General features: G+C 51.9%; 1 protein-coding gene across 1 annotated transcript; it reads right to left on the bottom strand.

Moving 5' to 3' along the window:
- Positions 1 to 1,092: 1,092 nt before the first annotated feature.
- MCM5 (minichromosome maintenance complex component 5) lies at positions 1,093 to 17,776 on the bottom strand. The gene is made up of 17 exons (XM_048832762.2): positions 17,649 to 17,776; positions 17,167 to 17,354; positions 15,671 to 15,797; positions 15,376 to 15,504; positions 13,913 to 14,085; positions 11,537 to 11,692; positions 10,808 to 10,974; positions 9,850 to 10,021; positions 9,535 to 9,646; positions 8,500 to 8,643; positions 8,016 to 8,081; positions 6,799 to 6,975; positions 6,164 to 6,276; positions 5,519 to 5,647; positions 4,209 to 4,351; positions 3,375 to 3,502; positions 1,093 to 1,518 (listed from the first exon to the last, which is right to left on the bottom strand). The coding sequence occupies exons 2-17, from the start codon at positions 17,331 to 17,333 to the stop codon at positions 1,417 to 1,419; spliced, it is 2,205 nt and encodes a 734-aa protein (XP_048688719.1). The 5' UTR covers positions 17,334 to 17,354; positions 17,649 to 17,776; the 3' UTR covers positions 1,093 to 1,416.
- Between the last annotated feature and the right edge of the window lie 213 nt (positions 17,777 to 17,989).

The raw sequence follows: 17,989 nt of genomic DNA, 5'->3' as shown, positions 1-17,989 counted from the left end.
AACTAAGCTAGAATTTCACGACCAAAAAAAGGAATAACTAGAGAACCTTTCCCTAGCCAAAAGGTGCCATGTGACCAATCACATGCCAAGAGTTTATGACTAGCAACCCTCCAACTGAAGAGGATTTACTCTTTTTTCCATAAATACAGTGCTCCACCTCTCCATTTCAGTTATGGCCCAGAGCTGTCCTGGGGTTGCAGCATGACCGTAGGGGCTTCTTGGGTCTTTAGTGGCCTCTACTGGCCATGAGTATGTATTGTGTGGGTGCCTGAAAGTTGCTTTCTAGGTTATGGTACAACCTTCTTGCTAAGGTGTCTCTATTCTGAAAATGCTAGAAGTCTAACTCTTCCTCAAGGACTTTAAGTCTTGCACGCAAGATTCTCACCCCTATTTATGCTGGCCCTGGAAGCAAGTGATTGCTCGGAGACCTATCACTCCATTTGTGTCAGATGCAGTATTACCACACTGTCTTAGGACAGAACTATACTGAAAGATCCTATGTGCAGGATAAACCCATTGTGTTGTGTGTGTGGAATCAGGACTGCCACCATATGTAATGATAGGAGGTGATCCTCAATACATAGGCAGGGGCTGCAGCAGAAATCTAAGTCAGTTGCCTCTGTACCTGAGCTAATCCTCCCAGCACAGCTACATACATTTAGACACTGAAAGAAGGGCTTAACAAGCCACCTCTTGTACGAAGCAACAGATTTCCTTCTTTGCTGTTGGGAAATGGGAGAAACAACAGGATCCGGTGGTTAGTCAGTTACTGATGGGCTGCCAGCATGTCTCGACCCAACATTGCAGGCTGCATAATGTGCCTCTGCACTAATGAGATTTATGTTTCATGGGAAAGATCAACTCTCTTGGAAAGCCACTCCTTGCAGTTACATTTGTGTGTGTGACCTCAATTAACAGGGCTGAAGGCCCATTTTGAGGGAGGAAACGTGTCCAATGGCTCAGCTACCAGGGGATGCAAATGGAAGTCCCAGCATAGCCATGAGCAAAGCAGAACAGATCACAAGGCAATGGAGAATCCCACATAGTCACGAAACTCGTCCCTCCGCTCTCTTCAAAGAGCCACAAGAGCCATTGGTACCAACGTTATCTTTTATTTGAAGTTTTATTGCAACTAAAAGCTTTGTAATGTTTTATTAAAATGTCATCATGATGTTCCCCAGAGCAGCTGCGATACAAGACAAGCAGCCTTTCCTGCCATCAATCTGGTTAAAACCGGAGGTGCCCTCCCATTTAGGTGCCTAGCTGGAGGCTTCTTCCATGCACAGGAGAGGCCAGCACTACAGGGCCTTCTTCATTAAGATCTTGCTGGAACTCAGGAGCATCCTCATCCGCAGCAGCTGGCCCTGGTTCCCCCGGGATGGTTTTGGCCACCGGCAAGAGGGTGAGGAAGCGAGATTACTTGATGCGGTAGAGGACTTTGCGCTGCATGCGGTGTTGGATCTCACCACGCCGCATCATGAGCTGCAGCACCTTGTAGATGGCGTGCTCAGGGTATTTCTGGAAGAAAGCGGTGCAGGAGAATGACAATCCCATATGAGCCTTTCACAGTACAGCCATGAGCTGTGGGTGCTGCAGCCCACCCAGGAAAGTTCACCGTAGCCCAGTGAGAAACAAACACTGAAGTCATTCCAGACTGACAGACGTTTACATAGAGAAGGGGCTTGTAATACAGGATGAACTCTTCTCTGCGTCATCGATTGGCATTCTGACTGTTCCAATATCAGTGGAAACAGTGGAAAGAGCTGGAACGGCAGTTGGGCTGCACAGGATGGAGAACCCCTACAGCATTCCCTAGGCCAGGGGTTGGCAACCTTTCAGAAGTGGGGTGCCAAGTCTTCATTTATTCACTTTAAGGTTTCCCATGCCAATAATACATTTTAACGTTTTTAGAAGCTCTCTCTCTAAGTCTAGTTATATAATATATAAACTACTGTCGTATGTAAAGTAAACTTTTCAAAAAGTTTAAGAAGCTTCATTTAAAATTAAATTAAAATGCTGATCTTACACCGCCGGCCCGCTCAGCCCGCTGCCGGCCTGGGGTTCCGTTCACCTAGGCCAGCAGCAGGCTGAGCCAGGCCTGTGGCCAGGACCCCGGCTGGCAAGGGGCCGGCAGTCAGAACCCCAGACCGGCAGCGGGCTGAGCGGGGCCGGTGGCCGGGACTCCAGACCAGCAGCAGGCTGAGTGGCTCATCCCGCTGCCATTCAGCCCACTGCCGGGCTGGGGTTCCGTCTGTCAGCTCCTGCCAGCCAGGGTCCCGGCTGCCGGCCCCGCTCAGCCCGCTGCCGGTCTGGGATCCCGGCCCTGCCCATATAAAGTGGGTACCTACCTTCTCCCTGGTTCTAGCCCATTCTCTTCCTCTCTCTCTGCACTGAGCTGAGGGTGGGAGTGCACTGAGCACAGGGCTGGGGGTGAAGGAGCAGGCTGGGGGTTGGGGTGTAGGGTCTGGCCAGGAGCTAGAATGAGGGAGGGGGCTCAGGGTTGGGGCAGGAGGTTTGGGTGTGGAGCGCTTACCTGGGCAGCTCCCATTTGGTGCGAGGGTACAGGTAGAATGTGTGTGTGTGTGTGCAGGAGCTCCCGTTTGGTGCTCAGGGTGGGGGTGGAAATATGGGGGGTGCAGGAGTCAGGGCAGAGGGCTGGGGGGGTGCTCCCAGCTCCCTGCCCAGAGCGGCTCACGGCAGGGGGCTTGAGGGGATATGCCCTGATTCCACCCCCCCCTTCCCCAAGACCCCGTCCCCACCTCTTCACCTCCTCCTCCCCGGAGCGACAAGCGCGCTGCGGCTCTGCTTCTCCCCCTCCTTTGCAAGGGCCATCCGACTCAGGGGCAGGGAGGGAGCGGAGGAGGGGCAGGAACCCAGCACGCTGGGGGAAGAGGCAGGAGAGGGGGGAGCTTGCCTGCCCTGCAGCAGCAGCCAGCAGAACCAAGTTTCTTTACCCTGCCCCCATGGGGGATGGGGGGAAAGAGCAGGCTGGGACGGGCAGGATTTTTAATGGCACACTGCTGCCGGCTGGGGTCCCGGCCTGGGTTCGACAGCGGGCCGAGCAGGACCGGCGGTTGGGACCCAGCAGGCAGCAGCGTGCCATTAAAAATTGGCTCACGTGCCGTCTTTGGCACGCGTGCCATAGGTTGCCGACCCCTGCCGTAGACAGTCACCCACCTCCCTGGTTTCACACCACTCCCTGGTTTCACACCACTCCCTGGCACCCAGCTGACTGGGAAGGTACACAAGCAGCAGCAGGAGCCTGGCCACATTTCAGGAAAGAGTCCTCACGGCCATAGCTGTCTTGTAGGGTCTCGGTATCACAGCCCTTCAGACTGTCCCCACCAGGGACGGGCTACACCCATTAGGCTCACCTGTTTGGTGAAGTCCTGGACGATGCTGTGCTCTGACACTTGGGAGCCAATGGCAAAGCGGCGCTTCAGCTGTTTTTCAATGCGGGACAGCATCTCCTGGTCCTCCTGCGTCGTGAAGCCCTCCACTCCTAGGGAGGAGACGACGCTGGATTAGAGACCCCTGCTCCTCCGAAGGCCTCGCTCATGCCGCACGAGCTGCCCCCTCCCCACAAAAGCAAGGGAGACTGGACAACCCTTGGCAAGCCAAAAAGGTGACCGAATAGCAAAACATCCAGACTGAATCCTCCTCATCTCAACTTCTGACAACCACACCGCGCTGCAAATCCCCTGGGTAAGCCTCTGTCTCCTAAAGGAACAGTATGGTCAAAGAGCTACTTCCCATCGCTCCCCATGGAAATATGGGGGAGCTGGGCATCCAGCCCTCACACCCCCATAGCTCCTGGGCTTGCTGTTCTGAACCAGGAAACACCCAGACTCAGCACCTCCTCTGGGGTTTGGGAGAGTCCACGCTCCCCCCCCCGCCCCCCTTTAGATGGGAGCATTAGGCACTACACTAACCCTCTGCCTGGACTATAGTGACAGGACGACACCTGCCACAGAATGAATGAGGGGCACCTGCAGCCCTGTGCATTGGCCTGCCCAGGGGAGTCACCACCACAGCCACCCAGAAACACCAGGTTAGGTTGCCTTGTGGCGCCCTCCCCTCCCCCCAGAGAGGTGGGGTTTATTCTCCACACACTGATCAGAAGGGAGTGGGCTCAAAACAGATGATTTACACTGCAAGAGGTTTCCGGGGAGGGGAAGAGGGGAAACACAGATCGCTCAGGGCCTCACCTGACAAGCTGCCTGACATGGCTGCATCAAGAGTGGACACCTGGAAAAGCCGCAAGGCCTCTTCAACGTCTCCCTCGGTGGCAAAAGGCTGAAGCTTCATCTTGCTGAGGGACTCTGCAATCCGCACAATGGCCTCCAGCTGCCTGGGAACCACAGGGAAGCCCTTTCTAACAAAGTCACCATGGGCCTCCACTCCCCCAGAACCCTTTCCCGCCTCGGTTAGGAAATTCCCCCGTTCCACACACCGCCTGCTGCATACATCCCAAAGCACTGAGTAAAACAGTCGTTTAGCAGCTGGGGAAGGGTCAATACATCCCAGACACCCCCACCTGTGCAAAGCAGAACACTCCCATCCTATCTAACGGGAGTGGGGCGCTTGGACACAGACTGGAATTAAGGTGTAAATTTTTAAGTGAGAGCAATTTGCCCATGGGACGATTTACCAAGCGCTGTGGTGGATTCTCCGTACTGGCAATTTTTAAATCAAGACTGGCTGTTTGTCTAAAAGATCTGCTCTAGGAATTATTTTGGGGGAAGTTCTCTCGCCTGCATTATACAGGAGGGCAGACTAGAGCAACACAATGGTCCCTTCTGGCCTCGGGATCTAGGAATCCCACGTCTTGCCCCAATGACTCCCACTCCCACCCAAGGGAAACACCCAACCCAAGGCAGGGCTCTCCCCATCCACTAGACAGTGGTGCACAGTTCCCACTAAGCGGACACTCTGCTAGCTCAGGCCACCGTTCTCCATTAAAAATGGGGGAGAAGGGAAATGGGTGGGAGGGGGAAATTCTGGCCAGAAGGAGCAGTCTTCTCCTTTTCCACTCCCACCACAAGTGAGACCCAGGTGCAGCCTGGAAACGCTCTGGTATCTGTAGGTCATTACTCCGCCCTAGCCACCTTCCCTTAAGTGGTGCTGCCTCCAGTGAAGCTCTCAACAATGGAAGTCGCAGGTCTGTGCGATGCTACCCCACATGAGTGAGAGCCTGCACTGGAGCCTCATGATCCCCACGCCAGCAGAAGGCAGCGACGGTAAGGACAGTTGGGGGGGCAGAGGGAGAGATGGAGAAGAGGGGAGCAGCCATCTTTAGGAGTGAAGCACTTACAGAAGAGCCTTAGAGCATGTACTTCGCTCTGGTGGCTTTAACAGGGTCCAGCTCAGTGCAGGCCTGGGCTCACCTGGAGCCTATTCCATTCTCAGGGGGCTTGTGCAGCGTTGGCCATATTCCCTTTGTAGGATTACTCCAAGCATCTAGGGTTCCCACCCTCTTTGTGTCCCTCCCTGCACCCGGTCAGGCGCGTGCTCTCACCGGACGGTGATGGGGATACTGGACCGGCGGTCACTCTCCCGCTCATGCTGGCGGGCCCCGCTGCGCATCAGGACATAGCGGTTCTTCAGCTTCTCTGCAGCCTCTGCTGAAAGGCGTGGGCCGCACTTCCTGTGAGAAGGGAACGGGAAGCGCCATGAACCAGACAGTACTTGGGAAAAGACATAGTGGCACCCCCCTACCTATGCAGTGCAGTGGTGGAGCCTCTTCCCCTGCCACTGCAATCCAGGCCAGATTTTGTGAAAATCCAGGCCCTGGTGAAAATTTACCCAGCTGGCATCTCAAACAGAACCTCAGAGGTGACCATGCCCCTCCTTAGAGCCAGGGGTGGAAATAACCCAAGATGCTGGGGGCTGACTGTAGAGAAGGAGTGCTGACGGCCCCCACTAAGGAATTAAAGGTCTGACACTGGGCTCATCTAAGTGAAGCCACTTCAAAGAGGCGACCGGCCCAGCAGCATATCCAGAATTGCTGAGCGTAACTATAAGTCCCAGCAGGAGTTTGAGAGCGGCAGAGAACACATCAGCATGGCACCAAACAGGACGTGCCCAGCAAGCTTTGCAGCCTGCCCATGGTTCTGCTGCCCAGCCCAGTCGTCATGTCACCCGAGAGTCGCTGCAGACTTACGTTCGACAGTAGGAGATCAGCTTCTTCAGCTTGTTCAGCTCAATCTCACCCTCCACTGCCTGGGTCTGCGTCAGGGCACTCACATGTAACGACATCACGTGTTTGGCCAGAGTCTGGAAACAGTGTAGAGAAGAGGCGGATAGCAGAATTCCTTCCGCCCTTCAAATGCTACAGACAGAAATTCTGCCCATTGCTGGTACCAGGGCAAAAGAGAACAAGCCAACTCCACGCTTCTAATCTGGGGCAAGTCAGGAGAACAGATGGGCCTTGCGCTTTGTTCTAAAGTTCTGACCCAACAGTGCTTAAGTGCACAGAGTTTGGGACCACAGGAGACAACTTTAATTCTGTCTTCCAGTCCCTGCCAAATTTACTTTCCTTTCCCTAGACCCAAAGTGGTTGAGCTGTACTCAGACCTGCTAAAGAAGGGCAACAGGTAGCAGGTCCATTGCAAGGTACTTCAAATCAAATAACCCACTTGGCACCGGACACACTTGGGAGGTGAGCTGGGCAGACACTTTCCTCCACTGTCCCCTTCCACAAATCCTCTGCCCCAACATTGCTCCCAGCTAATCCTCCTGCATGTGTCTTATTCACCCCAGGCAAGTCGCAACACCAAGCCCACCGCCTGCCCTCACCACGTCTCGCTCCTCATTGTGCTCATCTTTAACGATGAAGATCATGTCAAATCGGGACAGGATTGTCGGCATGAAGTCTATGTTCTCCTCGCCTTTGGTTTCATCCCAGCGCCCGAAGACAGAGTTGGCAGCAGCCAGGACTGAGCAGCGGGAGTTCAGAGTGGTTGTGATACCAGCCTGCATGAGAAATAGAAGGGGGAGTGGAGGTCAAGCCCCACATCAACACAATAACCATGTTGTTGGCTCCTAATGCAATGTACATTGTCAGGAACACACGGACGCATCCCGGGATGGCAGGGGGTGGGGAAAGCTATTTAACCATTTCTTCTATCTCTGGTTCTCAGAGCACTGAGGAAACCTCACACATACCAGCATTTAAATAAGGGCCCATAAGCGGCATCCAGTTGGCCAAGGAAGGGTCCCTGCTGGGGGAGGTGGAGGCTGGCAGGATAACCATAGGGATTTGGACGGCACAGCCACATGAGCCTCATTTGAGGAAGACCTCCCTAAAAGTCCCCCATCGGTGGAAGCCACATGTAATACATAACGCCAACAGCATGAGAGGTGCTGTATAGACAGGCAAAGAGGCCACGGGGCGCACCCTGGATGTGCTCGAGAGAGTTGTCCCATCACAGTTTAATGATGGCAATGGAGAGGAACAGGTGCCTCGTGGAGATGCTGGGCGGGGAAGTAGTTTGATCTGGCGATAGGAGAAGTCACAAGTTTAGAGCAGCAGGAGAAAGAGGGAGGAGTCAGGAGTTACACCGAGGCATGAGTCTGAGTGGCAAGGGGCATGGCAGAGTTGCCAGCAGAAAGGGTGGCTGGGAGGGAAGACAGGGAGTTTGGTTCCACTCATGCTGAACCGGAGAATGATTTCCTTTAGGCTCTCTCGGACAGGGACATTGCCCCAGAGCAGAGCCTGCTGCTCCCAGACCAGAGCAGTCGGTAGCTCCAAACCCCATACAATCTGTCAAACCAGTGATTCGCAGGGAACCCAGGGCAACCCTTGAGGCTCAGCCACCTTCTGGCAAAGGCCCCTGGGTCCATGAGAGCTGGTTACTCTGCTCCGCAAGAAGCCCTGAGCTGGATTCAGGGGCCTATCCCTACAGCTACCCCTCCTCTTCTCTCCCCACATTCCCCCAGTCTCAGCAGCAGCTCTGCAGTTTCACAGAGGGCTAGATACAGGCTGAGGCCAGTGCCGTTTGCTGGCACCTCACCTTGGCAATGGAGATGGTCTGCTGTTCCATAGCCTCATGGATGGCCACTCGGTCGTCCTCCCGCATCTTGTTAATGGGTGGAGAGAGAAAAATAAAATTTATACCTGAATATCCCTTTCTGAGGCCTGGGCTCGCAGGACAGCCTCATATAGCCAGCACGGTTTCCTCCTCCAGCACACTCACGTTTCACGTATTTTTAATGCACACAAACTGAGATTTCTCTTGCAATTGCCTCCTGATGCCAGCTCCTTTTCCTGCCCTCCCACATAAGGCACAGGTCTCCATCCACCGCAAACAACCCCTGCCCTTCCACACTGCAGCACAAAACATCACCCTCCAGGGGAACTCCCTGCCCTTCCTGTAGCAGCACATACATTTCCCTGCAGGCGAGGGAAGGCGGCAGTTCCCCCCCCCATGGCCCCTCCCTTCCCACCACCCTCAGAGAACATTGCACGGCCTGTCCCTCTGCGTGCTATGTTTGTACCTTGTCAAATTCATCAATGCAGACCACTCCCCCATCCGCCAGGACCATGGCTCCTCCCTCCATGAAGAAGCTCCGTGTAGAGGGGTCTCGGATCACAGAGGCTGTCAAGCCGGCTGCACTGCTGCCTTTCCCCGAGGTGTACACCTGAGGGAAGGACAGGAAGAGGACAACAGGTCAGGCACCAGGAGAACCCCGAGTCTGCCTCACTCGGCCCCGGAATGAAATAAACCCAGCGCAGGGCTGTGACCTCAGCCACAGAATAGCTACAGGCCAGCCCAGCAGCTGCGAGATGAGATTGAGCCCTGGAAAGTACATCCTCAGCATGCACACACTAAGATCCAGCCTTGACAGCCTTCAAGGTACAGAGGAAGGGGACTTTATTTAGCCAGGGTTTGGGCTAAGTAGTTACAAAGCATTAGAGGGCTCCTAGACAGATGATGCAGCTATTAGATACAGAGAGTAACTTATTTGATCACTTCAGTGGGCTGCAGAGTTATGTTTGTTTCACTCGAGAGGAAGAAGGGTGCCTGGATGCAAGTGTCGATGAAGACAGCAGAAAAACATGGATGGAAATAAAACTCCACACTCAGTCTCAGTTTGGACCTCTGTGTCTGACAGGTGCAGTCAATCAGAATTATTTCACTTTATCTTCCAACTTCCCCATTAGTTCAGTTTGTTATATGCAGCTCAGCCAGCTTGGACAACAGGCTGGGGAAAATATGCCCAGTTAAATATTCCAATAAATCATGGCTAGGTTGAGAAAGTGACCCTGTGAGAAGTGCTCTCTGGTTCCGACCCATTATTTGCCCACTCCTTATGCCTACTTTTCTGCTGTTGACTGTGATCAACAGGCCCACGAGCTCATCAGCCCTGCAGAGCACACTCTGGCTTCTGTTCTGCCCCATGAACCATCAATGGAATCATCTACTGGCTCCAATTCTCAAGGATACATGAAGCAAAAAGAAACTGACTCGCCCTGATACAAAGTCTCTGCCTGATGGTAAAGTAGTAACCCAGGTTACGTAGGACACTTACCCCAATGGGTGAACACTTCTCTACAAATTTCAGGAGCTGGGACTTGGCTGTGCCAGGGTCTCCCAGCATCAGCAGGTTAATGTCCCCTCTGCGGGTTAACCCATCCGGAAGCCTGCAGAGAAAGGCAGGAGGGGGGAGGTGAGGGCTGTTCTGGTTAGACAATGCACAAGCAAAAACATCACTGACATGCAACTTTCTGCTTCTAGGAAACAGAAAAACGATCCCAGAAGGATTGATCCCAGAAGAAGACGACTTGTGTTGCATCTCTGCCCCTGCTCCCTTCCCACTGTGCCCAGTTGGATTCATTTCCCTGACCTCTTGCGGGAGCCTCCGAACAGCAGGCAGGAGATGGCTTTCTTGATGTCAGTGCTGCCGTAGATAGAGGGCGCAATGCTCTTGGCGATAGTCTCATAGACATTGGGCATGGAAGTGAGATGGCGAAATTCCTCCTCTTCCTGTGGAGTCACAGAGCTAGCAAAACTGCGGCCTAGAAAGGGTGGAGGGAAGTAAACTGTGAATGAATCTGTCAGCAGAGATGAACCTAGATCAAGCCTGGCTGGCCACCAGAGTTTTCTCCAGAATCCACCTGCCTGGCACAGCTGCAGGTCTAGGAATTACTTTAGTAACACTGTTACGAGTTCACACGGAAAGGAGAGTGGAGTTAACCATACACAGCAGGGACTGGAGTTTGCTACTGAAACCTGAGAGTGCAGCCCTGAGTAGAAGCATTTGTTTTTTTCTGCAATAAAGAAGTAAGACTTAAAGTTGGTTCAGCTGATGTCAACCAAGCAACAGTCAAAGAGGAGAGTGACGTGGATCACTGCTGGATGTGGGGAGAAGGATCAAGAGGCCTGACTTATGCTAGGGGGAGGAAAATGAGGATCTGGAGGAGGAAGCTATGCCTGATGCTTTGCGGGTGGGTGGAGAATCAGGAGCAGAACAAAAACTGAGCGTGCTTTTGAAACATGAGCTGGATTTTTAAAGCCGATGAGGTTTCCTGTTTAATTTTACCGAGCACAAGCAGTGCAGAGCTGTGTAAGAAAGCAGTAGTGCATATACACAGGGAACCTGGGACTAATGCTATATCCCCTCTTGACCGGTCTGAGACCGTTGCTACGTGAGTGGTATTGATGGACGTGTGCTGCTACAGAAAGGCAGTTCTCGCCCATGGCATCACTAGCTGGAGGTCACGGGTAACAGCTGTTCAGAATGGAGGATTTTCTAACTCCATGTTATAACCTGAGCCAGAGAGAAAACCAAAGTAAGGTCTTACCTGAGCCATCGGTGTCCACCTGGATCCCCACCACACGGATATAAGAGCTTCGGATCCCCACTCCCACGTTGTCCCGGCCTTTGCTCTTGGTCTGGCCAGATTTCTTGATGGAATAGATGCCCATGATGGTAACTCTGTTTCCAGGGACGACTTTGTCACACAGATACCTGAGAGGAGGAAGGGGAGAGGAGTGTTAGTTCTGTGTAAGAAAGGGATGGGATGGAAGACTACTGAAGATGGGAAAACCCCCTTCATCTCTTCCTCTCCTTCCCATCCAAACTTAGACAAGAGGTTTAGATTCCTGGCACTGGAGAACCAGGGAAGCTGCTGCTCAAGATAAAGGAACCACACACCAAAAGTCACCATCTTCACCTCAAGCCCAACAAAAAAAAGAAAAACCTCTTCTGCTCCAGTTTACCTCGTCTTTCATGATGGTACCTGAGCAACTTTGCACACAGGATCCAAGGATCTCAAAGCACTTTGCAAACTATTAAGCCTCATGGAATTGTTGCGAGTTAGTTGATCCATATTTACATACCTAAGATTCCAAAACCCTGTTTATATCCATTCACAACCAATCCTTCCCCCCAGCAAAAAGCTGGGGAGAAGACAGCACCCCCCACACACATCCAAACCCAGATAAACACCTCATCCAGCAAATGGCTGGATCTACCATTGACTCTCCTTGAAACAACCCTCAGGACAGGCAGCAAGGGAAACTGGTATTACCTGTCGCAGTATAGCTGCATGTGCCGGGGCATTTCCCCGTGTGGTACAGCATCTGGAGACTCCTGGAGCTTCAGGGTCTGGAAGTCCACACACTTGCACTTGTCCGGCATGATGAAGTATGGATCCAGGGGGCACTTTGGGCGGCCAGCCTGTTCCCTAAGCAAAGGGGGAACGTTAAAGAAACGGATCATTAGAAAGCTAGTTAGTGGCATTAGGAGTCAGGAGAGATCATCAGGAAGCTCTATTTGCATCCAGTGATGCCACGGAGAATAGTGCCCTGTAAACACACAGGCTGAGTTTTGCCTTTATTTAGCATTGCCTAGTGACACACAAGCTTCCCCCCAGAAAAGTCTCCCCAGAGAAGCTCCCAAAGTGGGCAGATTTGGTAAGTGAAAAGCTACCTCATCTTAGACTGCGATGCTGAATTCTGACAAGACCATGACAAACTGGTGGAGGCTATTTGTACAAGAATAATGCTAGAGGCACCAACTGAGATCAGGGCTTCATTGGACTGGGTGCTGTTTAGACAGACAGCAAGAGCCAGTCCCTGCCCCCACAGAGCTAGACAGACAAAGGGAGGTAAAATGGAAAGCTCAGAAAAGAGAAAATAGATTAAGGGAAAAATGATGGATTGAAGTGGAAAGATTTGAGAGGTTTAAATATGCTTAGCTTGGTAAGTAACAACTAAGTGGGGACAAAAGCCTAAGAGTTTATAACACAAAGGAAGAGAAGAGCCATTTACAGTTGTCTAAGGAGGTTTAGTTAAGGTTAGTGGGATAAACTATAAAAGGAAAACTGTAGGCTAAATAGCAGGGAAACATCCTGACACTGAGATTTGTTAGCATGGTCTACAGTCCCCCATGGGACGTGGAAGTCATTTTCAACCAAAGCTGAGATTTCCAAAGGTACCTAGAGACATAGTTGCCAACTTTCACACGGTAAATAAGCACCCCGATTTTCACAATAATCCAAAAATCAAGTTAATCCCATTTCAAAACAAGGCCAAACCAAGCCTATCCCTAAGAACCCGAACACTATGTGACTAGATCCCCCTGGCCTGCAGTCTGGGACTGTGGTGGACCTGCTGTGCACCCCTGACTCTACCCCTCCCTTGCCCCTGCTTGCCAGGAGCCAATCAAAAAAAAGAAGCAACAAGCAACTCACAGGCCAATTAAGCCAAAAACAAGCCCAATTTCGGCATTTTTTTCGTGGGTTTGACATCTGCCTAGAGATTGGCACACACGGCTCCTGTTCATTTATAATGGAAATTGGGCATCCAAATCCCTTGGAACAGTGGCTTTGGGAATCCCATCCTAAGTGCATAGCGCCATTTCATGATCCGCTTATTCATGCTGAATGCTACATTACACCAAAATAGCCCTACTGAAGTCAACGGGGATACTGTGGAGTAAGGTATTACTCAAGGCATGTCTACACGTACAGCGCGGCAGCGCATCTGGTAAAGGCGCTCTATGCCAACAGGAGAGAGTTCTCCCATCGGCATAATAAAACCACCTCCGTGAGCGGCAGAAGTTACGTCAGTGGGAGAAGCTCTCCTGCCAATATAGCGCTGTCTACACCGGAGCTTATGTCAGTGTAACTTACGTCGCCCAGGGGGCGATTTATTCACATCCCTGAGCAACATAAGTTTTGCCGACAAACTGTAGTGTAGTCATAGCCTCAGTGTGAGAAAGTGTATCACAATCTGACTCACTGTAAGGAACAATGCACTCACTGGGGACAGGGGAGGGTAATTAATTAATTACATGGACCAGATGACCTAGCAGGGCATTTCATTTATCTTTACACACAAACACACACACACACACACACACGAATGGTATGTGTTGTCTGGTGACTGAGCAATTAGAAGTATCAGTAAAAAGCCAGTCCTTTTCAACTGGAAGCTCTTGGAGACAAGGACCATCTATTTTTAAAGCTCAGGCCAGGTGAGCAGCCCATTGGTATTCAGGAGGTACTTAAGGACTTTTGTGATTCTGCAAAGGCAGTGAGAGGACTTTTGGGGAAGGCGAGTTGCTGAGGGAGGGAAGCGTATGTGTGACTGCTCCCTTTAATTTAAGCTCGGGGGTGGGCAGAGACTGCACTTCAGTATGGTTGTGCTACTTTGGTAGCTAACATTTGGCCTTAACCACCCTAACCCCCAACACATGCAGACCTGGCAAAGCCTTCAACTCACAGCTCAACTGACTTAGTCACCACCGACTTAGGGATGACCATCCCCGAGATCCCAGCACAGAGCACTAGGTGAGACCTACTCATGCAGCATCCACAGCCAGGGGGACTCCCAGGAAGACGGAGTAGGAATTTGGTCTCCCCACGCTACCCAGAATTCCTGAAAGGACTCCCATTGCTTACGTATTACACTTCCTGGGCAGGGCGTAACCCTCCAGGCCGGGGCGCACGGTAATGTTGCTGATGGTGTTACGGCAGGTGCGGCACTGGATGGCGATCTTGGTGGCTTTAGCTCTCACAGCAGTTGCAGCAATTATGATCCCGGGGATCTTCACCAGATGGGACATCTGGTCAGACTGAGGAAGGAGAGGTTGGGGGTGGTAAGAAAACATCTCACACAGGAAGAAGGGAAACCCCAACATGGTAGAGAGGGCAGGGGGAAGAGAAGGGAGGGGAGAAATGCAGCAGCCTTCACGCACAAAGCAGCCAGGATCATGGGTATGATGCTTCGTGGGAAACATGGGGAAAGCTGCTCATATAGGCAATCGAGGAGGAGTGTATGGAATGACCATGGCCATCCTCACAACACACACCTCCCCCACAGAATATTTTAGGTCAGTAGTTTGGATCCATACAATAGCCTACCAGGTCGGTTATTCTCCTTGGTTCCATTTGCAAATGAAATAGTGGATTTTAGTATGTGCTATGAGTGTCATCTTAACAGTGCTCTGCTGAACCCCTCCTCGCTCTCCCTCCCCACAAGGGCCTGCGCCCTTTTCAGGCCCTTCTCCTGTAATGCATTAGGGCTCAAAGCTGCGGTGTGCATCTCAGGGAAGCAGCCATTCCCCCTATGCAGACAAAGCAGATGGCACTGCACAGCCACAGACCACAGGGAAGGGGCTGTGTTGTTTTTAACAAGAAACTTCATTATTCGATAGCCATGTCTCTTCCTGCAGCATTTTGCATTGTATTGATCAGAGAGAAGTTTGTGGTGAAGAAAGCAGTGTTCCCCAGAAAGACCCTCAGAGATGCAGAAATAATTCTCACCACCTAATGAACAGACAGATCAGAATACCCATCCACTGACACTTTGCCACCAAAACAGTAACCAGAGCTATAAAGACCTGGTATACACACATTTGGTATCAATTTAAGTACTTCAATTGGGGGGAAGGGGATATTTTACTGAAGTAGTTACGTTGGTACACCTCTAGCATGGACATGGATATACCTGCATAAAGGTGCCTTGTACCAGTATAGCTTATTCTCCTAAATTTATGGGATTAGCTGTAGCAATATAAGCACCTTTATACCGGCATTAATGTAGCCACACTAAGGGGATGCACTGCTTTACCTATACCGGCTCAAATCAATGTTCAAGTGTAACAACAATTGTGTGTAAAGCAGCCCTAAGACTAACGAGTCCCATCAAGCATGGTAAGTCAAATACGCGTTGTCTCGTACAGTGTCATCCTGATGAACAGATCAGAGATGGGTCAAAACCCAAACCGTTTATCCAACCCAGCCCCCCTCCCCCCAACAGCCTTGAGCAAGTCATCTGGTTCTAGCAGCTCTCGCCACAGTCAAATCCACCAGTGGACAATTCCTGTCCCCACTGCTCCATACTATGAGTGGATTCAGCTCACCTTCAGACTACGGATATTGGCTGCATTGGCATCTGACCTCAGCATGACCTGGATGTCTTGAAGTGTCTCCTCCCCTGCTGGGCGAGGACGGGTGACCTCATCTGCTACTTCCTTTGCCGCTTCCTCCAGCTGGGGAGGCAACAACACAGCTCAAGTTGCCATTCACACCAAGAAGAATCCTTACGGCTATTGTGGTTACCTGACTGCCCATGATTAGCTGGCAGTATGCCAGTTCTAAGACTACTCTTACAGTAGTCCTCCATGTCCTCCTTTCCATGATATCCCCCATACTTACCAGTTGCAGGTGCTCTGCAGGCTGCTTGTACAGGTAGTCTGCCAGATCCTCATCAAAGCTGGCCAGGTCCTCCATCTCCACCTCGATCCAGTACTGGCCCAGGTTATAATGCCGTTTGAGCTCATCCCTGCAAGAGAACAAGAGTAAGACTTGAAGAGCAGAAAACATCATGCAGATCTTAGCAAATGCATGTAGTCAGCGAGCCTAGGGGCAAGGAACAACCACAGAAGGGACCCAGTCACCACCCTATAAATTGTTCAGAATGACCTAGCTAAGTTGGAAGCAGAATGGACAGGTTTTGTAGGTTCTTTGGAAAGGAACGTGATCCGGGAAAGTGACAAGAGCTCCATAAGGGATACAGTGGAAATGGAGACTGCTAGGCAGATTTTTCCCAGGGCATTCAAATCCACTTTCTAAAATTGTGTTCAAATGGAACCAGACCTGGCCCAGTTCTGGCCCCAATGGTACACATAATGTTTAGTGCCAATGTGCTATCAGAGTTACATAGGCTGTTCACATGCTTCAAGCGCCAATGATAAGGTCTATCACACCCAAATTATGTCATAACAGTTGTTAATGTTCACCTTAAAAATCAGGATGTAGGGAAATAAAAGATGGATAGTTGGTTATTTCTCAGTCTCTTGGGTGATCTGTGCCCACTGTTTATTTCCCTGCATCCTGCAGATAATTCAGCACTTGTTCTTTACAGAAAGGAATCACAGACCTTGCAGTTTAAAAATACATGAAGTAGAAATACATTTAATCCACAGAGGGATCCTCACAGACCTCAAAACACATAGGATAAAAACCCATTACTGATTTACAATCAAGAGAAACCCCAAACTAAACCCCAGATTTAAACACCCTGAAACATGAAACTGGGAACTTGAAATTCAGATCTAGAGCCAAACTTTGCAGAGCAGGCCATGGAGGGCAGCATAATCCACTGAATGGGGCACTGGACAGGGAGTGTAGAGAACCAGGTTTCATTCCCTGCTCTGTCACTGGCCTGCTGTGTGATCCCAGGAAAATCACTACACATCTTGGTTCCTGAGTTTCCCCACCTGCACAAACAGCCATGATGACACTGACCATCCAGCAAAAAGCTGTTTGGGAGCTACAGGTGAAAGCACTATGTAAACGCTAACGATTATTTAGATTGGACACACACTAGAAGGAAAAAGAACAGGAGGACTTGTGGCACCTTAGAGACTAACCAATGTATTTGAGCATAAGCTTTCCTGAGCTACAGGTCACTTCATCGGATGCATTCCATGAAGTGAGCTGTAGCTCACGAAAGCTTGTGTTCAAATAAATTGGTTAGTCTCTAAGCTGCCACAAGTCCTCCTTTTCTTTTTGCGAATACAGACTAACACGGTTGCTACTCTGAAACTAGAAGGAAAGTGAACAGCTGTCCCTCCAAAGGGAGAAGAGAAGGTGGACAGCTAAAGGCAGAGCTGGCTGGAGGGATTCCCTCTCTGCCTCAGCAGCAGCACCTGTATTTGAAGGTGAAGCCAGACCGGTCCGTGCCCACCCGGTACTGCCTCAGGAACTCCTTGAACCGCCTCTGCAGCTGGGATTTCCGGACCTGGCCCTCATCTGCCACCGGGTCGCCCCCAAAGCTGTCGCTGTAGTAAATGCCGGGATCATCAAAACCGGACATGGCGAAGACTGCGCCGCCGCCCTGAGCAAGCCGCGGAGAAGGGGATAAATTAGCCCAGCTCCCTCCCCAGAGAGCGCTCCGGTCTGACACCCCCCCGCAATAACCCCCATCTACCCCCCACTCCCCATCCGACTGCCGGGCGGGCGGGGGGAATCCCGCATCCGACCCCCCCACGGCCTAGCCCGCGGGGGCCTCCCCCATCCGACCCTCACCGCCCCCCACGATCTCCTGATTCGCCCCCCCCCCCCCAGTCTCCCGCCAGGGCCGCCGCGCCGCGCCGCGCCCCCGCATCAGCCCCCAGCCCGGCTCAGTCACCTCGTATCGCCCCAGCAGCGGACACGCGCGGACCAGCCGGTTTTCGCGGCAAAACTAGGGGGCGGAGGGGAGCGGGATGAAGACAAGTTCTACCCAGGTAGGAGACGCGCGCCCCTATTGGCCAGTCTGGAGCTTGACGCCGGTGATTGGCCCGGCGCCGTTCCGCCTCGTCCAGCCCGAACCGGAAGCGAGCGGGAGTCGCCATGGAGACGGAAGAGGATTGGAGGAGGCCCTGAAGCCCCGCCCCCTTCCCGCCCTCCCGTGTGGTCAGGCGCCGTTTGGCGCGAAAACCCGACTGGAGGGAAGTGAGAAGTGGAGGGGAGGGGGTAAGATGGCGGCCG

This window comes from Caretta caretta, chromosome 1 (genome assembly GCF_965140235.1).
Source record: "Caretta caretta isolate rCarCar2 chromosome 1, rCarCar1.hap1, whole genome shotgun sequence".
Lineage (NCBI taxonomy): Eukaryota > Metazoa > Chordata > Testudines > Cheloniidae > Caretta > Caretta caretta.
The sequence above is the reverse complement of the archived record's forward strand: the minus strand, read 5'-3'. Positions and strand labels throughout refer to the sequence as shown.

Bases quoted from the DNA above. Each gene is read 5' to 3' on its own strand.
- MCM5 (XM_048832762.2), bottom strand. From the start codon at position 17,333: ATGTCCGGTTTTGATGATCCCGGCATTTACTACAGCGACAGCTTTGGG. The intron at 15,798-17,166 runs GTGCTGCTGCTG...GTTCTCTTGCAG, and splicing joins GGCTTCACCTTCAAATACAG to GGATGAGCTCAAACGGCATT. The intron at 8,644-9,534 runs GTAAGTGTCCTA...TCCTTCCCTCAG, and splicing joins AGAAGTGTTCACCCATTGGG to GTGTACACCTCGGGGAAAGG.